Source organism: Hesperophylax consimilis, chromosome 3, assembly GCF_061612785.1.
Source record: "Hesperophylax consimilis isolate HC1 chromosome 3, BYU_Hcon_1.0, whole genome shotgun sequence".
NCBI lineage: Eukaryota > Metazoa > Arthropoda > Insecta > Trichoptera > Limnephilidae > Hesperophylax > Hesperophylax consimilis.
This window is the reverse complement of record NC_142838.1, coordinates 25,212,069-25,228,901: the sequence shown is the minus strand read 5'-3', so window position 1 is coordinate 25,228,901 and position 16,833 is coordinate 25,212,069. Positions and strand designations below refer to the sequence as shown.

Here is a 16,833-nt window from a genome sequence, read left to right as displayed (position 1 = left end):
TTTTATCGAATTATTGTTTGATTTTTCGTGGATATGAACTATTTTAATTACAGTGTACATTCATCTGATTTATCATATTTTAAAATAAGTTCAGTTACATACATTCATTCAAACTATTGAAGAAATATAAAATTTCGTCAGTGTTAGATTATTTTCAAATAAAGATACGTGGTTAAAACTTTTTTTTAGTGAAAAATCAAGTGTAAAGTTGTACAAGTTTGACTTTTTATCAATTTTTGAAAGTATTTTTATTGCCAAAATACAAAATGTCGGGTCGTGGTCTTAATGACGAAGAAATATTTGGTGCTACTTTAGAAATAGATTCAGATTTTGAAATAAGTGACAGTGACGTCGATAATAATTGCGAAGCTGCTGAAATACATGAAAGCCATGATTCTGCCGTTATGCGTTGAGAACTGTTTCAAAATTTATCACGATAAAAAAATATATTAAGTGATACATATTTACGGTGATATTAATAACAGAAAAATTATTTCATTATTTTTGTAAATTTAAGTGTAGTTATTTTTTATTATATGAACCTTTTTAAGTGTGTCAATATTTCATGTATCCAGTCAAACGCGACATCGCACCCATAAATCAACCACTTACATCGCACCACAGTTGAAGAGCTCTACTCCGGTATGTTTATGCATGTGTATTGTTATCCTTGAAATATTAACATGGCCGCCCGGTATACCATATCAGTTACATTATGAATATATACTTCGAATTTTTATCAAGTCCCATTGATGTTCGGATTGTTTATTTATACTTGAAAAGATAATTCAAGACATAAGCGACGTATTTTTTAAAACAAATTTTAAAATCCATGCGTGATTATTGTTTAAAGTCATAAATTAGATTGATGATAAATAGCCCCGCGTGTGAACGAAGTGATACAAATTTATGACGCATAGAAAAGGTTAAAGAACATCTGCCTGATGATAAACACTGCAAAGCTGTCCAAAATGTTGGCTAAAGAAGGAGGTAGCGCAACACGGTATAATACCCTAAAAATTAATCGCAATACGTTTGTCCTTGAAAATCTCAAATCATATCCAACTTTAGGAACTCATTTGAAAATATTTTATTTAACAAATGAAAACAGAAATGTGGTGTTCTCTTTCTAATAAACGATACAAGCAACAGAAATAGAGGTAACAACAGATTTATCAGAGGTATGCCATTAGTTACCTGAGATTTATATTAACAATAAAAACATGACTTTAAAACTTACGCTACGGGAGTGCCGAAGGAATGTGCACCGGCAGATTCGGACATTCCGAACACGTCCATGATGGGCATATCCAGACTCATGAAATAGGCCTTGACTTCTATAGAGAGGGGGGCAGCCGCCGTGAGGTACATCTTGCAGTTTGAGAATCCAAGAGCCGCCTTTACCTTCTTTAAAACTAGATTCTGAGCCAACCAGTATCCATAAGAATTATCTTCGATACTGCAAACAAAACAATTACACGTTAGGCATATTTTACATTCCTGGACGATATCAATTGGAGACATCTACTAGTATCTCTTACTTCTTCCTCCATTCTTTACAATTTCAGTGACAGTTTGATAAAAAATATGTATCTTTAATTCAACGAAGAGAAGTAGCTTCTGGGAAAGGGGTGAATAATCTCCAAGGAACATCACACAAAATATTCTGACAGACGAAAATATAATGTTTTATGTGAGTTATCTTTTCAGTAACAAATATGTCTTACCCTTTGAAAGCTTTGTTGTAATGGTTAGTACTTTGTGCTTTGGCCCAATTAGCGATGCTCCTTTTAATCACACCATTGGCAGCTCCGATGGAAGTCATCTTCTCATAGATCTTTTCCCACACACGAGGAACGCCCAAGAATCTGTCGTAACATAAGAATAATAGGTTAGTACATGTTCATTGGAGGAGGCACGATGGGATTTACACATTTTACACGACATTTCAAAGATATTTTAACATTTTCCGCTTGCAATGTTGTTATATAGTAGGAGGAATTCAAATGCTGTCAGTTTATAGCTCTTAACCTGACACTCCGAATTTAATGTTTCGAGTTTAAAGCTCCCAGATTAAAAATGTAAGCTCCAAGTTTAACACTCTAAGCTCAGGTACAGCGGAAAGTTTTAAACTATAAAGCTCAAAAACAGTCAGATCATGTGGTTTTACACCAAGTCTTTTCTACTGAAGACAAAATGTAACCGTTGCCCGTAATCAGTATTATGTGTGTCGTTGCTTATCCAGAATATATAATGTGAGATATCGCGCTTATTTCTCGCCAGCGCCGTCGCATCTGCTGCCGTAATCTTGAATTTCCCGCCTTTCTTTTTGTAACAACCTTCAGTTGTCTATTGTCACCTTAGCAGTTGGCGTCCTGAGATGCCATCTTGATTCAATTTTGGCGTTTTTTCACCCACGCCGGTCGTGTAATTTTCGTTTGGGATTGTTTTAACGAAAAGAATATCTGTTGCTACCCGCAAATTGTCGTAATTTTTTATGAAAATTAGTGCTAAGTGATAGTGCGAACATTTTTGACAGTTATTAGCGTCTTCATTTTGTGCACGGGGTTAAAATGGCCTCAGACAAGGACCATGTAGAAGATGACGTAACCTCTAAACGACGTGATCGAAAGAGGCGACGCCGTTCAATATCAACAAGTTCGTCGAGCTCGCAATCTAGCGGTTCGGCGTCGCAAAATAGTAGGCGACGCAGGCGCACAAAGAGACGTAAGCGGAATGACAGACATCTGCTCAAAAGATTAGCATGTCAAGTCAAGACCCTGCAAGATTTTGTCATGGACAGGTCAACGCAGGAAGCCACTGTCAGCACGCCAAGTATAGTGGCACCCTCGCATGCATCTGGGAGCGTTTGCTCGTTGTCGCCTGAAAGGCAGTATCAGATGCCGGGTCCCTCTACTGTTCTGAAGGAGTCTGCAGCGCCAAAACCTTCTGCAACACATCTGGGTTTGGTGGAGAATCTCCAACGCTTCAACTCGAGCGAGTGGGCCAATGTCCGCTACGCATCCGCTTTAAAAGAATATGTAGCTGATCCAGGCTTCAAGGAGCTGGAGGTGAACTGCGAGGTGCTGGCATTTGACTCCGCCTCACCAATATTTCCGGCTATGGAAAAGATGCTGGCTGCGGTAACGCATGCCTCATTGAAGCAGAGAGAGTGCCTTCAACAGGCTCTCCAAAAACTCATTAAATGGGGAAGCAGTTCAGAAAGTTCTCTGTCAGGCGAGGCTTTAGAGGAACAACTGGACAGCCTGTTAGGAGAGGACTCCGAGTTTATAAAATACTCTGACGATATCTTGCAGATAACCTGCGGAAAGCGAGCTGAAATCATTCAGCACAGAAGGGATAAGATTTTGAGCAGCTGTAAGACTGGAGTGGAACGGAAGCTATTCAGCAGAATTCCTCCTTCTTCCACTCATCTTTTTGGGGAAGAAGCACTGTCCGCACAGTTGCAGAAACTGGGTGGTATAACAAAGTGCTTTAGTCCAGTGCGCCTACCTCAGGGTAGCCACTCGGCGCACAACCGCCCTTCAACATCTAAGGAGGTTGTTGCCTTTCCCCCCAAGCAGACATCAAAGGAAAAGATGGCATTTCCCTCGTTTCCCCGGCGGGCAGACCACGGGCGAGACCCCCAGTATTCCTCCCGAGCGAGGGGTAGGGGTAGGGAACAGAAGCGTGGCGCGAGGGGGCAGACCTCTCGTGGCCGCTTCAACAGATGACTATCAACCATTTCGGGCCGGTCAACTACAGGATTATTGGATAGAATGGCGGACCCTAGATGCCCCAGAGACCATCTTACGTATGATAAGGGGATACCGCATACCATTCATCCGAAAGCCCTTGTTGATAAGTCCAAGCCAAGCTCTCGCAAGGAGATTCAAAACAAAAGTAACCCCGGAAATGACACTCGAAATAAGAAAGATGATGAGAGACGGTACATTGGAAAGAGCTGGCGACAATGCCTCCTTCCTATCAACACTTTTTCTGGTTCAAAAGAGCGACGGCTCAAGAAGACCAATCTTCAATTTAAAAGCTCTCAATTTAGATGTAGCTTGGAAAAAGTTTTCTCTGATATCTCACCACAAGGTCCCACACTTTCTTCAAGCCAACGATTGGATGACAAAAATAGACCTCTCACAGGCCTACTTCCACATACCGGTCGCAAAAGCTCACCGTTGCTTTCTGAGATTGTATTACGGAGGCCTTCACTTACAGATGACATGCCTGCCTCAAGGCCTGAGCAGTGCACCACAGGCCTTTGCAGCCATCACAAATTGGATTGCAGAAATCCTGCGGAGACGGGGTATCAGGATCATTGTGTACCTAGACGATTTTCTCCTGGCTCATCAGACCAGAGAGGTCCTTCTCAGTCAAACACGAGAAGCTCTTCAATTATTGGAGCGGTTAGGTTGGTTGGTAAATTTCCAAAAGTGTGTCTGTCAGCCAGCACAGTCAGTGGAATATCTAGGAATTGTTTGGAACCCCCATCTGAATCAGAAGACCTTAACTGAATACAGACGACAAGGTCTTTGGAACTCACTTCAGGGCCTCGTGACAAAGGGAAGATGGACTCTGAAAGAAGCTCAGAGTATTTTAGGAAAGTTGAATTTTGCTACCTTTGTGGTCCCCAGAGGTCGACTCCATACTCGACTGATACAATTACAGTTGCAGTTAATGCTGAAGCTGACCCCTCAGCAGAAATCTCCGATAAAGAAGGAAGTCTTGTCGGAAATGAAATGGTGGATGAACAACTTAGATCATGTTTCAACTCTTCATGTTCCCAGCCCAACACATTTTCTGACCACAGATGCGGCGGATCACAGCTGGGGAGCCCTGATCGACGATGTACCTCTGTCGGGTTGTTGGACAGACAGTCAGAGGGGGGGACATTGCAACATGAAGGAGATGACAGCAATCTTAAATGCCTTAACATCTCTGACTCAGAATTTGAGAAGTTCTTCGTTACTCATTCAATCAGACAACAGGACAGTTGTAGCCTATTTGAGGAACGAGGGAGGCACCAAGTCAATGGGTCTCCTTCATCTGACATTTCAGATTCTCGCGCTTTTGGACAAGCACAGAATCTCTTTACAAGTGCAGTATTTGCCGGGACGCTACAATGGCCTCGCGGATCATCTATCCCGAGGGATGACGTTACCAGAATGGCACCTCCTACCCCCAGCGGTAGGAGCTGTCTTTCACAAGTGGGGCAGTCCAGTAGTGGATCTATTCACTTCTTCGAGGGCTCACGTCGTGGATCAGTATGTCTCGATAGATCCCCACGACAAGAGAGCGATGTTTCACAATGCGTTCAGCAGGAGTTGGCATTTCCCCTTGGCATGGATCTTTCCTCCCCCCTGCTTAATGCCACGAGTGCTGGCACACCTGAACAAGTCGTCAGGGGTGTATCTGGTTGTAGCCCCAGATTGGCCAAAAGTGTTTTGGTTACCAGACCTAAAGAAAAGAGCCCTAGACCAACCTCACATAATACCCATGTTGGTCGACAACTTGATAGACTTATCGACAGGACTTCATCCTCAACAGGTCCAGAAGCTCCAACTACAGGTGTGGAAGATTGGGGGTGGAGTGAAGCATTGAACGATTGGTCACAGCAAGAGAAAGCTCTGTTGAATGCGGGTTGGCGCAAATCTACGCTTTCAACTTATCACATGGCATGGAAGAGCTGGAAGGAATGGTGCTCCATTAACAATACCTGTCCTAATAACCCTTCGGGATCTCAGCTGGCACGGTTTTTAGCATACCTAAGAGTGAAAAAAGGCTTGGCTCCCAGTACCATAGCGCTTCACAAGTCTGCAGTGTCGGTTTTGTGTGACCCCAATGGCGATTTGAGGACTAGTAATCATCCCTTGGTCAAGCGAGTGATGAGAGGTATAAGGAATTCTGTAAATGAGAAGCCTAGAGCATTTACTTGGGATCCAGGACTCTTGGTGTCTTGGCTTTGTAAAAATCCTCCAAAGGACCTGACTCTTTTCGAAGCATCTCGTAGATGTGCTGTTATTTTACTACTGGCGTCAGGAAGACGAGTACATGATCTGACCTTGCTACATACATCTCCTGATAATCTTGTTGACAATGATGATCACATTATATTATGGCCAATTTTTGGTTCTAAGACGGACACCTCTACACATAGACAGTCTGGTTGGAAGCTTTGCAAAGCAGAGGATCGTAATATAGATCCTATATTTTGGTTGAGAAAACTTATGTTCTTGAGTGAGAACAGGAGACATGAAGCTGGTGTTGAATGTCTGTTTATTTCCACACTGGGGCCTGCAATACCAGCCTCAAGAACTGTTATTGGTGGATGGATTAAAACTATTTTGAAGGACGCTGGGATTGACGCCTCCCCTGGGAGTTTGAGATCAGCAGTAGCCTCAAGGAGTTGGCTGGAAGACTGCCCTATAGACACCATTTTGGAAAGAGGAAACTGGCGTTCAGAAAACACTTTCAAGAAATATTATAAAAAGCAAATCAGAGTTCTCAATGTTGAGGTGCTGAATCCCCCCATTCACTCTCAGTCTTTGACTAAGTTATTTCAAGCAATACAGTAATAGTCACAATTTTGGCTTTAGAATTGTCACCAAGCGATAACAAACACTTCTCACATTATATATTCTGGATAAGCAACGACACACATAATGATGGAGTTTTACCTACCATTAAAACTCTTATTATGTTGTCTTGCTTATCCAGAATATACTTAAGCTCTGCTTGGTGAGTCCAAATTGAATCAAGATGGCGTCTCAGGACGCCAACTGCTAAGGTGACAATAGACAACTGAAGGTTGTTACAAAAAGAAAGGCGGGAAATTCAAGATTACGGCAGCAGATGCGACGGCGCTGGCGAGAAATAAGCGCGATATCTCACATTATATATTCTGGATAAGCAAGACAACATAATAAGAGTTTTAATGGTAGGTAAAACTCCATCATTATTCATGAAGCAAAAAGTATTGTATATTAGCGTCTAGGATCGATGAGGTTGCCTCCTTCAACATACTTTCAGATGTTATTTACAAATTGTATCATATTAATTATTGGAGTAGGCTGAGGACATAACTTTTTGAATTTTGGTAAGGGGGAGGGTAAGTAAGAGTGGGTATAGAGAAAAGCATTGGGGGAACAAAATTAAATTATCGAAGAATGCAAACACTTTTTGGCTTGACATTGTTATTATTTTTTTCTTTGTTTTAAACCACTTTATTTGAGTAATATAGGTCGACCGATTTCGGTTGCACTCACTTTACGAGCAATTGCATGCAGAAACAGCAGCTCTAGAGTTACACACTTATTTTTAAAATTTATTTCCCTTCAGAAAATAAATATCATACACGAATCATGATATTATCGAACATTGCATTGAGGTTTTCAAACAATAGGATTGATATCAATAGAGGGTCTACTGACCTTGTTGGTTCAACTTCTTGAATGGTTTTGATGAGAGAACCTTTGAGGGCGTCTTTATCAGCAAAATAAACGGTGACAGCATTCATGAGGGGTACAAAAATGTCCAATATCTGAAAACAAAAATGTTAATATTATTTTACTATCAATAACAAAATAAACTTAAAAGAAACTATAAAGCAGGAAATCTGTCATATCAGAAAAAAACCCCAGAACGGTGAGCTCTGGCCATATGAAATTTTTACAGAATTTTCATTATTGAATTTGGAAGACAACGGTACTACGTATTTTCAGATCCATACCTCATTTCATCGTGAGCTATCGAGCTTTAAAATATTTATTAAACTTTTTTTCAAAGATGCATTCGTTCATATTTTTCAATCTGTTCTTTTCATTGTTTTTCAGTGAAAAATATTAGGAGACATGAAATAAGTATAAATAAGAATCGGTATGTAGTAAATCAATATCATAAATTGCTTCGGAAAATTATATAAATATGTATTACTACAAGTTGGTTCTTATTCATATTTAGGTCCTGAAGAACAATGTCGGATGTCCAAATTTGTAGTTTTGAAATAGAGCTGTTTAAAGTTTCGTTTCTGCATTTTAATGTTTTTGAGATCAACAAATATAGTGTTGTTTGATATATTGCATTAACCCCTATTTATTTAATTACGACCGGCCGTAATTTTAATTTAATTACGAGACGACCGGCATAGTCCAGTGTTTTTTTTTTTTTTATTTTTTTTTATATTTACTCCACACAGGAGGCCCTGAAGAAAATAATTTCCCTCAGGGCCTATGTCATCTTTGGGGATGCTGTGTGGATGGTCTTTTTGTGGAGAGGAAGGAGTGAACATGGGTCTTGAAGAGTGTAGGATGTTGTAGGAGGGAGGAAACACAGAGGCCGGCAGTTCGTTCCACAGCCGAGCTGTTGAACTTAAGAACGAATCGTAGAAGCGACCCGTTCTCATGTGACAAGTGTCAACTGTGTACAAATGTTGGGCGCGCGTTTGGCGTGTATCCCGACTACGCACCGGTGCCGAAGGGATCAATGACGCTAGTTCCTCAGAGCATCTTCCATTGTAATACCGATAGAACAAGGACAGCATACCTACCTGACGCCTGTGCTCTAAAGATTGCAGTCCGTTTGTTAAGATTGGGGAATCTATCAAACGGACCGCCCGTTTCTGCACAGAGTCAAGGGTTTTTTTCAGGTATTTTGGGGCTCCAGACCAGAGATGGCTGCCAAATTTGACAGTAGGGCGCACTTGCGATTTGTACAGGGTGAGCAGTTGTGTACTATTAAAGTATCTGCGGGCCCTGTACAGTACGCCTAGCTTCTGAGAGGCCAACTTTACTCTGGCTTCGATGGAGCCCCCGTACCGCATAACGGATACCGCATACCGGTAACGCATTGGACTGTCATTCCGAAGGTCGCGGGTTCGAACCCGGCGTGCGCAAATAAATTTTATTTGATTAATTTGTGTTATTTCACAATTAATTAATTAAAATAATATATAGTATATTTGCGGCACGTTCCAGAGTGGAAGATACTACCATTATCGCCCTGGTGTAAGACCACCATTCAGAATTGAAACGTTGCTCCAAATGGCTTTAGCCGTGTTTAGTGACTAGATCTGAATAGCCAGGTACTTCCCCACCTTCCTCTTTCCCTTCCCCACTTACCTTCAGCCTCACAACATCCCCCAATTGGGGATGCCATAGTCTCACTGGCTCCAGACGGGAGCAGTTGGGACTCTTGTGAGGTATTCACTATAAAAAAAATTTTAAAAAAATCTAAATCAGTAAAAATGCAGAAACTAAACTTTAAACAGCTCTTTTGCAAATCCAACATTTTTCATCGGGACTGTTGATATATTGGGAAAGTACAATAAGGATGTTTTTATTATTCAAGTATTGTTAAGTTAATCTATTTCAAGTGTTTAATTACATATTTTATTTACTGCTCGACGTAATCTTATCTTAAGATTTGCGTAATCTGGCGAAGAATAGAAATTTTTGATGAATCGGTTAATGAATCAGTTTTGATTCATATCGGAAGATGTATAGGTCGTGCAATGTACAACAAGGTAATCTTTATTGAACTGATTAATTATTTAAATATCAACAGATTAGATTGTAGCTCGAAACTAGCGTACAAAGTTTATTTAATCACAATGAGTGCTATTATTTAAACCGTGAGACAATAAAACAATTAAGCCATATTGGAAGCAGGGGTGGCACTTGAAGTCGGTAAGTGGAAGGTCATTTGAAAAAAAAAAAGTGTAAATTATCTTTATTTGATATTATGATATACTCTGATATTATCTATAATAATCAAATGCAGATACCTCCGGAATTCGAAACAACTTATATTTTATAAATATATATAAAGAACACAATTTTAAACTTTTTTCCACTTTTTTTATTTGACCGTGACCGGTTTCAGCCTGTTAGGGCCATCTTCAGGGTAATATCAGGGCTTAATTATCATAGTTCTATAGATAAATTCATTTGATTTTAATAACAATACTTATTTGGGAAATATCATATTTCACGAAAAACCCCTCATAATTCAAACCAACCTATTATGTTAACCCCTCCCCTCAATGTAATTTGCCTATGTATATAAACCCTAGTTTAAGACAAAAATTGTACCAGTCTGAAGATGGCCCTAACAGGCTGAAACCGGTCACGGTCAAATAAAAACGAGTGGAAAAAAGTTTAAAATTGTGTTCTTTATATATATTTATAATGGAATTCCACCACGAAATAACAGTTTCAAATATTATATTTTATACTAAATTGTTTCATGCAACAATGAAACTTGCTGTCTCCCTCACGGCAATGACCCAAACTCTTTTCAGCATGCGAGAGCATTTTTACAAGGCTACATAGTGCCATCTCGTTTATTGTATGGCACGTAAAAAGTCAAAAGATATCATAGAAGAACATTTGATAAATTGAACAAGCCAATCGTAGGTGCGTGGGAAAGGACACTTCCATTTGAAGACATTAGATGTCACTACTCGCAGCTGCCCTTTATCTCGCAGTACAATTTCAAATAAATTAGAATAGGACCAGTTAGTTGTTGTTTTGATTTGTACAATATTTCATAATATCATGATTTATGGTCATCTTATAATTTTGGGAGGTCATTGACTATTGGCCCGAGGGAAGGACCACCACTACTTTGAAGGATTAATAATTATTATCTTAATTATAAAACGGAAAATCTATATTCAGAAGCAGTAAAAAATTTCATTTGGTTAGCTTTAGTAAGAACGCATTTTGAAATTTCTAAAGTTTTTTTTTCTGTCTTAAATTTCTAGATCAATACAATCATTGTTCTCATCTCAATGAGCTACGGAGCTTTGAAATATTCATTTAAACCTTCGGGCTTTTATATATGCTTGCATACAAGTGCCAACAACGTTGGAATTTTACAATGTTTCCGAGATATGTTAAATGGTTTCATGACAACTCAGGATAGTGACAAAAATTCCTCTCAAATCATTAGATTTCTAAGTAGGTACTTAAATACTTACCTATTTAATTATAAAGCTTTTATTATTTATTACCTAACAATTTTTTATTTCAAATAAGGATTTTACAAATCTTTCAAAGATACATCACAATGACAATTCTTTTTTCAAACTTTCTTCAGGCAGGAGGTAGGTACCATAAATATTGAAAATATGCGAATACGAGAGTTAATATAAACACAATGATTTTAATTTTGAAAAAATAATCTTTACTGAACCATTAAAACGGCCACCATCGTGAAAAAAACAGAATGTATAAACAAATTTACAGACAAGACGAAATGCAAAACGGTCGAGTTGAGTCAAAAAAGTGGAAACAGGACTTCATATGGTCAGTGAAAAAAGCTCTTACATACATTTTTACTCCAAACAAACCGAATTTTTTTATAGAACACGAATTTTTTAAAACATATTCATTTTGTTTAGAGAATTTAAAGGGAAAAGTCATTTCACTGTTTATTTCGTTAATACAATTACAAAATATAAATTAATTAAAAAGTCTGAAAATTCCCAAAGAAAATAATAAAAAATATCTGACATTTTGTACACACAAATTTTTCAGATATCCGAGTACCTTCACAAAATTCTTTTCCTCCCCCATGTCATTGTCCCACCGACTGAAGGCAACAGAATTCTTTTATGAAATAATAATAAATATACAAAATAAAAAGTTGAGAATTCCCTACTAAAGGTAGAGCTCTATAACATCTACAGGTGTGTGTTCGTGTGTAAAAAAAAAAATTGTTTTAAAAAAAATTTTTTTAGTCATCCAGTTGTAATGTGGATGTTTACTTTGATAAAGTTATGTCCATAATGTGGGCGATGGCTTATCTTAGTTGTAGAATGAGTTTATGAGAAAGTCACAGGTGCGACAGGGAGTCTATTCATTCCAGCAACAGATGTTTCTCTCATTTGTCCTAAAGATAAGAAATTCTTGTTGATTAAATCGAATCTGCGTCGTTTTAAGCAGACATAAAATTCCCTAATCCTTATCACCGTATACGCAACTTTCGCCAAATGCAAATCTCATAGATCACAACAAACCAACCAGTTATATGTCTGGCAGTTGAAAGAAAAATAAGGATTTTGATTTATAATCAGTCGATTTTATTTTGGTTCATAATATTATTTTTACTAATGATAAAACTACATAGCATACTCACGACATGGTGTCAGAGGGACTAGTCATCATTGATGAAAAGAAAGGCGGAAGATTGAGAAGAACTTTGCTAAAGGCGTAACACATTAGTTGACATCTAGTTGATTATTTTGTTTTATATTTAGAATGTTGACAAAAAAGACTATTATATGTGTTTATTGCTGATTGTGAAAGTGTAGTACTGTTCGGTATTTTGAATTTCGCGTGTATTTTTGAAGATTTGTTGACGGCAATGGCAAAGGTCTGTTTGAAATCGTAGTTATGAAAATAATTACTGGAGAGCAATAAAGTTTTTTTTATCACAAATAATGTAAATAAAGTTATTATTTTGTATACAGTATTTAGTTTACCTGTGCTGCAACGTGACTAAGTGGCAGGTACGAGATGAGGGACTCATTTCCAGGGTCAACCTCTGTCATCTGCGATACGGCAAAAGCTTCCCATGTGACATTGTCGTGTGACAGCATCACACCTTTGGGACTTCCCACGGTTCCTGACTGAAATGTACAAATAAATATTTTTAAAAATCAAGGACTTTCTTTTGTAGGAAAATTTGTAAAAGGAAACTAGTTGTATACATTATTACTAGGTACTTCTTCTTTAGTCGTTGCCTCATTGCCACACTCCAATTTACATGGTAAATTTATATTAGATTCTAGAATGTACCAGGTATTTTAACTTCCATTACAAATTAGCAATAAGTCCATAGAGCTATAATTAGAGGCGCTACTTCCTACTAATGTTTCGTAAAAACTTGTTCCACGACTAGAATGGGATAAGCGTTGTGTGCAGACCAAATTCAGCAGTTTTAGTTAGTTTTGTAGAACCTATTTTTTCGATTCATCTCTCATCTAAATATATCAATGAATAAAACCCATTTTGAATTTGTTGACATTTGCCATTTCAAACATCAGCCCTCCTTAATAATTGTTAGCCATTTTGATGCCATGCTTGATGACTGATAAAAATTTGGAAGAACTTGTGCCTTCAGACGAGAACTGCGAAGAAATAGCAAAACTGGAGACATCCGAGGAAGGCCTATTTCCATAACTGGAAATAAGAAGGCTTGAGAAGAAGAACATGAATATAATATTTGACAAAAATAAATAATAACATGTCATTTTACTCACAGTATAGACTAGAGTGCAGCATTCATTTACAGCTATGCCTTTAATGGCTTCATTTAGTTTGGTATCGGGCTCTTCTTTTCCCCAAGCCATAATTTGGGTCCACTAGAGAATAATTAACAATAGTTAAATCAGATTGTAAACACGAATCACATGATTTATACACATTGAAATCATTGGCATTTGAATCACATTAAATAATAGATAATATTATATTATTCTGAAGAATGATTTCTGCATCATGCTTACAGAGTAAATATTATCCTTTGGTTCGCTGATTTTTCCATCTAGTTGAATGGCGACCTTCAGCAGTGGGAGTCGGGGCCATACTTCTCGGATTTTTTCCATTTGTTTGGAGTCCTCGCACACCACAATGTTGGCGCGACTATTGCTCAGCACGTGGTGGCAGGCGTCGGGGTTGTTGGTGGTGTAAATACCGGCAACAAAGCCACTGAAAACGACAAATTATTTTATTATACAATTTAACATACTCCTCTTCGCTAGTCTTATCAACGAGAAACTGGACAAATAAGAGCGGAACACCCGTTCACAGTTGTGATGTCAGCAACATAAGAACGAGATGTTTCTCCAGCTCTTGTATTATTTTGATCGCAGTATATTGAATCAATTAGATACCATTAGTGCCACCTGTGAAAGTTAGGTTATATTGTTTATGAAAGGTTCTCGCCTCTGCTATTTATATTGTTAAGTCGCGTCGTCAAGAACAATTCCTGTATTGCCGCCTGTTGCATTTGTGTCAATGTAGTTTGACAACAGTTTTTCATATAAAAGGTTAGGTTAGGTTAGGTTAGGTTTTCTTAAAAAACGCTCTCTTGCCACTAAACAATCAAAGGTTTCACCTTTCCTAAAGAATACAGTAACTGTCTGTATCTAGTGCATTTCACCTGTAAAAAGTATTCATGTTGTGCAAAAAAGTGTCTATTCACTGTGAATAAAATTATTCAAATTGTTCTCAAACAACGGAGTTTAATTTAAAAGGACCCTACAATTTATAACAGCTCTTTCTTACATAAAATGGCACACGTGTGGAAAGAGCTACAGGCATTTGTAATTCCTCGCCCATTTAATCCAGGCCATTTCAAGTACTACATTATCAAATCCATTCCTACAACCTCTACTATTTATTTTCTCTACTTTATAAAATGCTTGTTAATTTTCAATTATGCTGATTAGGCAAGGCTTAGTAAGTTTTTTTTTATATATTTTTTTGTCAATCACACAGCGAGATTTATGACAAGAATGATCAGATAACAATTCTTAAGAGATCAAGGTTGTCATAATTATGATACTAATGAACTGGACTGATTAGGCAGAAGAACTTAGCCATAAGCGGAGCCATCTACTTAACCCAAGATTGTAGTGACAAGTCTTGTTAGTCAGACAGACAAACCAAAATAACAACACCGGCAACCCTAACATCAACTTTTGAGTGAATCTACGAGTAAACCATGTAAAGGCGGACCTCTGATAGATCTGGTACAGCCTGTCACTCTTTCTCATCAACAACACAGGTTACAAAGATCTCTTATCACAACTATATTGGGGAGGTGGCTTCCATCAAATTCACTTTGCTAGATTCTAAATGGTTTTCTCTAATTTTGCTCTATTTACTATACCAAGGCTGCCCAACCCCAGGCCCGCGGGCCACATTGTGGCCCGCGAACGAATTATAAGTGGCCCGCGTGAACCATTTTCAAAAAACCCGCCAATTTGAAAAAGTGTCACGGGCCCGCGGTAAAACAAACATTGCAGCTTGCGCGCGGTCACCAGTGTTGCCAACGAAGGCGATTTATCGCTATTTAGGCTACCCAGAACGAGAATCAGCGACGAAAAAATCCAACCTGTTGAACTTACTTTTCAAACAAAAATACACCGGTTTTTGATATAAAATTTTTCGCGTCCGAAATGGAATCTTGTAGCCACCCCCCCCCCATGGAATTCGAAAAATTGTTGTGGGGAATCACACATGATGTTTTTGGGTGCGCGGAATTTTTTTTCTCAGCGAAGTTCCGTAACAACCCCCCCCCCCATGGATTTAAAATATTTTGTGGGGAGCACTCAGTTTGAATTTTTTTTGTGGGGAATTATGTTTTATAGAAATTCTCTAACAACCCCCCCCCCCATGGAAATAGGAACCGTCAGGTATTCAGTGGCCCGCCAGTGATTCAAAATCGTCAATTTGGCCCAACTGTTAAAAAGGTTGGGCAGCCTTGTACTATACGAATATGATGAAATATAGCTATTAAGGGGATGGTGAAATACTCCTAAGAACTCGTGACCTTTCTCTGGTTTTGAAGGTCAAGTGAGAAAAAGTGACTAAACATAGCTATAACAATTTCAAGCTCATTTGTTCTCATCGTTGTCATGTCACCATTCATTTTCCTTTGTTTTTATAAATTTTTATTTTTTTTATCTTAATCCAACATGTAAGCAATTTTAAAGTAATGAACTCATTTAAACACAAGGTTTATAAGGTACATTAGATTTAATACACCAATAATGCAGATTTGCAATTTTTGGTACAAAATTAATTCTGTGGTGATGGCCAAATTTTTTTAGCTTAATAATTATGAGGCCAACGGGTTAACATACCCAGCGTGAATAGCTGCCAAATCGGCGATGAACCATTCTGGGCAGTTGAAGGACAGGACGCAAACGGAATGTTGTTTTTCTAATCCAAGTTTGAGGAAAGCCTTTGCACAGATCCGGACATTCTGCTGGTATTCTCTGAAAGGGGAAAAATTGTATAGTGACATTAATTACAACAATAGACAAGTTCATTATTGGTGAAAATAATTTCGGCCTGTTGACATTTCATCTAATTTTGATGTCTGTTTTTTGTCAGCAGCTGATCAAACAACCCAACTTAAAATTTAATCAAATGCTGACAAACCGAGGAACAGCGGTAATTCAAAATTGATTGCCGATTTGATGAGAATGTCCAAAGTGACGGCGGTTCATACAACCACTCTAGACCTTAGTCATTTTTAGTGAGCTGATATGAATAGCCAGGTACTTCTCAACCATCCTCTTCCTCATCTCATTCCTCACCACACTTCCTACAGCCTTACTAAATCAGAGATGCCATGGTCATCGGTCAATCAATAATGATTTTGACGGTCCCGAACAACAATGTCGGATGTGCAAATTTGTAGTTTTGCTCTAGAGCTGTTTAAAGTTTAGTTACTGCATTTTTACTGTTTTTGATAATATATTTCTACAATTAAATAAATAGGGGTTAATGCAAGATATCAAACACTTTAAATCTTTTTTTTTTTTCAAATAAAGAAAACACATTTTGACATGACATTTTAAATAAATTAAATGAAAATACTTGGTTTTAAGTCACTTTATGGATATATAAATTATATTTATAACAAAATAATTTTTATAACAGTCCTGATGGTGGTACGGAGGTACCGAAACCGGTAGACAATAAAATATTTCAATAAAGTGACTTAAAACCAAGTATACTAAATATCATGATCTCAAAAAAAAAAACAAAAATGCACAAACAAAACATCAAGCAGCTTTATTGC

General features: G+C 38.1%; 1 protein-coding gene across 4 annotated transcripts in view; it reads right to left on the bottom strand.

Annotated features, from left to right (window-relative positions):
* The window catches only part of LOC149425160 (very long-chain-fatty-acid--CoA ligase bubblegum-like), an 89,925-nt gene that overhangs the window by 6,157 nt on the left and 66,935 nt on the right, over positions 1 to 16,833 (bottom strand). For all 4 annotated transcript variants that reach the window (XM_089649552.1, XM_089649576.1, XM_089649559.1 and 1 more), the window contains exons 5-11: positions 15,887 to 16,021; positions 13,523 to 13,724; positions 13,277 to 13,378; positions 12,497 to 12,643; positions 7,443 to 7,552; positions 1,728 to 1,868; positions 1,241 to 1,459 (exon numbers count right to left, since the gene is read on the bottom strand). In XM_089649552.1, the coding sequence (XP_089505678.1) occupies positions 1,241 to 1,459; positions 1,728 to 1,868; positions 7,443 to 7,552; positions 12,497 to 12,643; positions 13,277 to 13,378; positions 13,523 to 13,724; positions 15,887 to 16,021 (1,056 nt within the window). The remainder of the gene's footprint in view (positions 1 to 1,240; positions 1,460 to 1,727; positions 1,869 to 7,442; positions 7,553 to 12,496; positions 12,644 to 13,276; positions 13,379 to 13,522; positions 13,725 to 15,886; positions 16,022 to 16,833) is intronic.